The 7418-nt window shown below is 42.8% G+C and overlaps 1 protein-coding gene across 1 annotated transcript in view; it reads right to left on the reverse strand.

Annotated features, from left to right (window-relative positions):
• LOC122551926 (activin receptor type-1B-like) overlaps positions 1-7418 on the reverse strand; it is a 59730-nt gene that overhangs the window by 51089 nt on the left and 1223 nt on the right. Inside the window, exon 2 of the mRNA XM_043694495.1 lies at positions 976-1221. Coding sequence (XP_043550430.1) covers positions 976-1221 — 246 coding nt within the window. The remainder of the gene's footprint in view (positions 1-975; positions 1222-7418) is intronic.

A 7418-nucleotide genomic window follows, 5' to 3' on the forward strand; every position in this document is an offset into this window, starting at 1 on the left:
ATCTCCTTCCCCACTGACCATCTTCTTCCTAACCTCTCCGCCCCCACCCCCACTCCGGCCTATCACCCTCACCTTAGCACCCTCACCTTAACCTCCTTCCACCTATCGCATTTTCAACGCCCCTCCCCCAAGTCACTCCTCCCTACCTTTTACCTTAGCCTACTTGGCACACTTTCCTCATTCCTGAAGAAGGGCTCATGCCCGAAACATCGATTCTTCTGCTCCTTGGATGCTGCCTGATCTGCTGCGCTTTTCCAGCAACATATTTTCAGCTCTGATCTCCAGCATCTGCAGTCCTCACTTTCTCCTAACAATTAAATTTTACTTCTCCTCGAGCCAAAGCACACACTCTCCTAGATTATTGTCCTTCCTCAACATCTCTCTTGAAAAGAAATTAATAACTCTTTGTATTTAAAAGATATTTAGAGCAAGCCAACATGGAATGTATAATTTATGACAATTGATCATGCCAGATACCTTGCCAAGTTTCATAGAGTAGGTCTTCTCTTCTCTATTACCATTTGTACTTCCTTTGCCTTTACCATCTGTGACATTTGTTCCTCTTCCCTTTCCTCACCAATACCCAGATCACCCTACCCCCACCATAGTCCACCTTTATCGATAGCATAAAATCCACCTATTTTCCAGCCCCCTTCATTTCCAGAGAAGATATATTCTGGATTTCATGCATTAACTCTGTTTATCTCTCCACAGCTGCTGCCAGACCTGCTGATTTTTTCCAGCACTTTCTGTTTTTGTTTCAGATCACCAGCATCTACAATATTTTATTTTTATTGCTGTAATATAATCTTCATTAGCATTTGTCTATAATTACAACTCAAAACATTTAGATTCATTTCCTGATGTTTGTTAACAAAAGGACTTTTTCAAGTCATGTTAATTAACATACCTTAAAAACTACTTTTAAATTCTGTACTAAGATGTAATAACATAGTCAGAAGTATGCATTCTTACCTTTAGGTAGTGCTAGCTCTACATCTGCGCTATTACAGTAGTTTGTGTCACAACAGATGGTTTTTGACACCATTTTCACACTGGCACAGATGAAGGGGTTCCCTGGTGGAATCATCTGCTGGCGATGCACACAGGTCTTCCACTGTTTTACTGTTCTATCAATAAGAAAGGCAGAAGCCAAGCAAATGCCATCTGTTTCACATGTGTTATTTTTATACACACAATTGATGCATAAACATTTCAGGCCTAAAAAAATGGAAATGAACCAGTGTTAGAATGTGAATACATAAAGAAGGTGACAGAAAAAGGGAGAAGGGCAAAAGGGAAAGGGGGGGAGGGAGAGAGAGAGAGAGAGAGAGAGAGACAAAAAAGGTATCTTGTGACACAATTAAGACAAATTATGCTTCAAAGGAGTGACTGTCTTTACTCCAGAACTGAAGATGATCAGAGCACACAGAAGTAAAAGAAAAATTAATTCTACACATGTAAAAACAGCCAATTGTCCCTCATGGCTTTCCATCTCTACATCATTCAACTTGCGCAACACTGACGGAATCTTTCTAGCCACTAAGTAACTTGGGTACTGGGCAAAAGTTGAAAAATCACATGTAATCAACAGCAAGGAGTTTTGCGTTGAGAGCAAATAGTTCCATTTTTCAACCAAATATTGAGCAGTGAGTTGAGATTTATGCTTGTGACCAGACAAAGGCATACTTACTTGCATTAACATTATCTCATCTAGCCTCAATAAAATGCATTTTCTAATTCTCCCACCCACTAGATACGAACTAGACAGTGATAATTCCTGGCATAAAAGTCAGAACAGTAACCTGGTGACTTCAGTTTACTTCTTTCTCCTCCAGCCTTCCAGGCATCAACACCTCAGGGCATGCTACATGGGCAGCAACCAAAAATACAGATGTTCAACCAACAAGGCTGCTCAGCATCCTTGACATGTCTGAGTCAATTGACAGGAACCAGGAGGGCCTGCATCTGACAGGTGCATGACTGGGCTTTAAAACTGCATCACTCCCAGGATCCTTGGAGGTCCCAGCTGTGGCCAGCACTTCCACCTGCGTCGAGGAGCAGAATATATGTAGACAGGCACTGAATGAGATACATACATAACGAGATGAATTTATGAAGAAATCATGAGGGTTCATGGAGAGAAACCCTCATCCAAACTCACCAAAACTGACTAGTACTTAATTTCAGCCCTGCCCATAATGAGTGCCTTGGTTTTGTTGGCAGGTATTTTGGATATGATAGATTTCTGTCCCTGATGATGACAACTCTCATCACTTTTGTATTATCCAGTGTCACTGTTTTCTTTTGTCACTGCTTTATTGTGCAGTTGACTTTCAGACTATTTTGTTTCCCAAAACTATGCTGTTCAAGTCTACGGTCTTTTAACATATGAATTCTATAGTTATAACTAGATCTTCATATACATTTCATCTTTGTACAAGCTCTGCTCCCTTTCTGGATATCTTGAACTGCTCACATGATATCATGTTCTGATGTTAGCCCCAACTGTATACAGCCCAAATTGAAGAACGTGCATCATTAAACTCTTTAGCTGTAGCGCTGAGAGGTTGTTCTCCTTTGCTGGTGCAGACTCAAATGCTGTGCATACAAATGACATTCCTGTTCATTCTCAACCAAACAGCACATACAAAAATACAGATACTGTTGTATAAGAACACAAAGATCTAAAAGCGCTAATATTCAGGAGTGCCTTAAGCACCACGCACAATGATCATGTTAGATAGACTTGAGGAGAGAACAGCTTAGCATCTTGGAGGAATAATATCCAACATCCAGATACTCCTTTTAGACCTGGATGGTGTCAAGCTTCTTCAGTGTTCCTGGTGCTGCACCTATCACATAAGTGTGGAATATTCCTTCACACACCTAACTTGTTACTTGGAGGTGATGGACAGGATTTGGGGTGCCAGGAGGGCAGGTACTTGCCACTGTATTCCAAGGCATTGAGCTACTTTTGTAGCCATTGTGTTTATGTGGTGATTGCAGTGGAGTTTGTGGTCAACATTAATTCCAAGGATGTTGATAGTGATGGTAACATTATTGAATGTCAAGGACAAATGGTTTGATTGTGTCTTATTGGAGATAGTCATTGCCTGGCATTTGTATGGTGCAAATGCTACTGGCCACTTATCACCCCAAGCCTGGATAATGTCCAGATCTTGTTGCATTTGAACATGGACTGCTTCAATACCAGTAGAGTCATGAATAATGCTGAACATTGTGAAATCATTGGCAAATATACCCAAGTATGACCTTCATCATTGATGAAGCAATTGAAGATAGTTGGGCCTAGGACACTACCCTAAGGAATCCTGTAGATATGTCCTATATTTCAAAAAACTGACCTCCAATTACCAAACCATTTTTTTTTAAACAGAGAATGGTGGGTGCCTGGAACATGTTGCCAGTGGAAGTGGTAGAGGCAGGCATTATAGCGTCATTTAATATTTATCTAGACAGATTCATGAATGGGCAGGGATATAGATCCTTAGAAAATAAACAACAGCGTTAGATAGAGAATCTGGATTGGTTCAGGATTGGAGGGCCGAAGGACCTGTTCCTGTGCTGTAATTTTTTGTTTTGATACTACATGCCAGGTTTGACTCCAACTCTCATGCCTCTTATATCTACTGATTCCAGGACTGCTAGGGCTCCTTGATGCCACACTCGATTGAATGCGGCCTTGATGTCAAGGGCTGTCACTCTCAACTCACCTCTGTATTCAGCTCTTTTCTCCCTGTTTAAACTCCGGCTATAATGAGGTCAGGAGCTAAGTGGCCCTGACGGAACCCAAACTGGGCATCACTGAGCAGGTTATTGCTGAGCAGTTGTTGCTTGATAGCACGGTTGATAACCCCCTCAATCACTGATGATTGAGAGTATACTGATGGGCTGGTAGTTGGCCAGATTGGATATGTCTTGCTTCTTCTGTACAGGACATATCTGGATAGATGCCAGTGTTCTAACTGTCTTGGAAAAGCTTGACTAGGTGAGTCCTGGACACATCTTCATTACTCTTGCTGGGATGTTGTCAAGTTCCAAAGTCTTTGAACTGTCCAGTGCCAAAAATGTGTTGCTGGAAAAGCGCAGCAGGTCAGGCAGCATCCAAGGAGCAGGAGAATTGACGTTTCGGGCATGAGCCCTTCTTCAGGAATGTAGGTAGCGGCGCACGGCTGCAAGCGTGGAGCAGAGGATCCGGAAGGAGGTCTGTTGCTGGAGGCTTCGGATTTGTTGTAGGTACTGGTTGTCCTGGTTGGGTCCAAATTTTGTTGGTCTGAATGTAGTCCGGAGTCCGTGTGGGGTCAGTCGGTTCCGTAGGCAGGTGCTGAGGAAGGAGATGTGGCTGTGGTAGCAAGTCTGAGTTTGAGAACATGGCTGAAGAGTACCTGCAGTCCTCACTTTCTCCACTGTCCAGTGCTTTCAATCGTTTTTTGATATCATGTGGATGTGAATCAAATTGATAGAAAACTGGTATCTGTGGTGCTGGGGACCACTGGAGGAGGCCAAGATGGATCATCCATTCAGCATTTCTGGTTGAAGATTGCTGTGAATGCTCCAGCCCTAATGTGTTGGACTCTTCCATCATTGAAGGTGGGATATTTGTGGCATCTCCTCGAATGAGTTAATTGTCCAACAGCATTCATGACGGGATGTGGCAGGACTGCAGATCTTAGTTCTGATCCATTGGTTGTGTGATCCCTTAGCTCTATCTTTCACTTACTGCATATGCTGTTTAGTATGCAAGAAGTCCTATTTGGTCACATCATCAGGCTGACACCTATGTTTCGGTATGCCTGATACTTCTCCTTGCATGCCCTCCTGCAGGGTCCATTGAGCCAGGATGATCTTTCCAACATGATGGAAAGGTGAAGGTGGGACTTCATCTCCACAAAGATAGTGTGATGGTCACTGTTACTGACATTGTCATGGATAGAAGCATCTGCAACCAGCAGATTGATAAAGATGTAGTCAAATCTATATTTCCCGCTTGTTGGCTCCCTCAACACCTGCTGCAGACCCAGTCTAACAGCTATGTCCTTTAGGATCTACCTAGTTCACTTGGTGTGACATTGAAATCCCCACCCAGAGTACATTTTGCATTGTTGTCACCCTCAGTGCTCCCTCCAAGTGTTGTTTAACATGGATTCATAATTCAAGGGAGGACGGTATGTGGGAATCAGCAGGAGGTTTCCTTGTCCACGTTTAACCTGAAGCCATGAAACTTCTTGGGGTCTGGAGTCAATGTTAAGAGGACTCCCAGGGCAACTCCCATCCGAATGTATACCACTGTGCCACCATCTCCGCTGGGTCTGTCCTGTCAGTGGGTCAGGAGATATCCTGGAAGAGTGATGATGGTGTCTGGAACGTCGTCTGTAAGGTATGATTCTGTGAGTATGATTGTGTCAAGCTGTTACTTGACCAGTCTGTGAGACAGCTCTCCCAATTTTGGCACTGGTCTCCAATTGTTAGTAAGGAGGACTATGCAGGGTCGACAGGGCTGTTTCTGCTGTTGTCTTTTCCAGTGCATGGGTCAATGCCTGGTGTTCCACTTCTGCCAGCACAAATGTTAAGAACTCCTTGGAGAAGAAGAATTAGTTACCCAAAGCAGAGATAGTCTGCATCAACTGGTCATAGTCTATGGAAACAGACCACAGTTGTAAAATCATACAGCGTATGATGGGGGATAGTCTCCAAATAAACAATAGCAGAAAACGTTCATGTTTTTAGATAACAAAAGAAATTCACTGTATCAAAGTAACTCTGAGGCATATTAACGATGACTAAAAACTGATGGAGTCAGGGTTCAGCCACACAGACAGCAAACACCAGAACCTTCAAGAATAAAGTTTAAAGCCCCAGTTGTGAAGGGTATTATAGGCTGGGAATATGACAAGTAAAGTAATACTCACAACTCAGAACAGGCTCAGGAACATTGCAGATCCAAAATTAAAGCAAAAAGGATCAAATTAGGAGCCTAAGCAACCATAGTCTAAGTGATGAAGTAAATTAGGAGACCTTAGTTTAGCGACTAAAAAGGTGGGGGATCCTTCATTCTAACTGAAGGATGCATTTATTAAACTCTGAGGAGCAGGAATCAGCCAAGGATAAGAGTGAAAACGCAATATATATTTTTTAGAAGCAGCAAAGAGCATGAGTTTTTAATCAAAACGTATTCTATGAAAGCTGCAGGCAATGGGATACATTTAGTAAAACTGTTAATGAAAGGTGAATAATTTATTAGGATTGACTCGTAGGAATCTGAAGAAAACAGGGAATTCACCATGTTAACCACTAAAGGCATGAATTTACTATTTAGTTGTAAAAGGTGGAAGTTCTCCAGTTTAGCCATAAGAAGATGAGAATCCTCCACTTTAGCCACGGAATGTTATGACTGCAAAAGGAAAGTTGTTATATAGTCATAGAGATGTACAGCATGGAAACAGACCCTTTGGTCCAACCCATCCATGCTGACCAGATATCCCAATCCAATCTAGTCCCACCGACCAGCACCCAGCCCATATCCTTCCAAACCCTTCCTATTTCTATACCCATCCAAATGCCTCTTAAATGATGCAGTTGTACCAGCCTCCACACTTCCGCTGGTAGCTCATTCCATGCCTGTACCACCCTTTGTGTGAAAACCTTTAGGTCTCTTTTATATCTTTCCCCTCTCACACTAAACCTATGCCCTCTAGTTCTGGAATCCCCAATCCCAGGGAAAAGACTTTGCCTATTTACCCTATCCATGCCCCTCATAATTTTGTAAACCTCTATAAGGTAACCCCTCAGCCTCCGACGCTCCAGGGAAAACAGCTCCCAGCCTGTTCAGCCTCTCCCTATAGCTCAAATCCTCCAACTCTGGCAACATCCTTGTAAATCTTTTCTAAACCCTTTAAGCTTCACAACATCTTTCCGATAGGAAGGAGACCAGAATTGCATGCAATATTCCAACAGTGGCCTAACCCATGTCCTGTACAGCCGTAACATGACCTCCCAACTCCTGTACTCAATACTCTGACCAATAAAGGAAAGCATACCAAACGCCGCCTTCACTATCCTATCTACCTGCAACTCCACTTTCAAGGAGCTATGAACCTGCACCCCAAGATCTCTTTGTTCAGCAACACTCCCTAGAACCTTACCATTAAGAGTATAAGTCCTGCTAAGATTTGCTTTCCCAAAATGCAGCACCCCGCATTTATTGAAATTAAACTCCATCTGCCACTTCTCAGCCCATTGGCCTATCTGGTCAAGATCCTATCGTAATCTGAGGTAACCCTCTTCGCTGTCCACAACACCTCCAATTTTGGTGTCAACTGCAAACTTACTAACTGTACCTCTTATGCTCGCATCCAAATCATTTATGTAAATGACAAAAAATAGAGGACTCAGCA

The sequence above is a fragment of the Chiloscyllium plagiosum genome, chromosome 7 (genome assembly GCF_004010195.1).
Source record: "Chiloscyllium plagiosum isolate BGI_BamShark_2017 chromosome 7, ASM401019v2, whole genome shotgun sequence".
Taxonomy (NCBI): Eukaryota; Metazoa; Chordata; class Chondrichthyes; order Orectolobiformes; family Hemiscylliidae; genus Chiloscyllium; species Chiloscyllium plagiosum.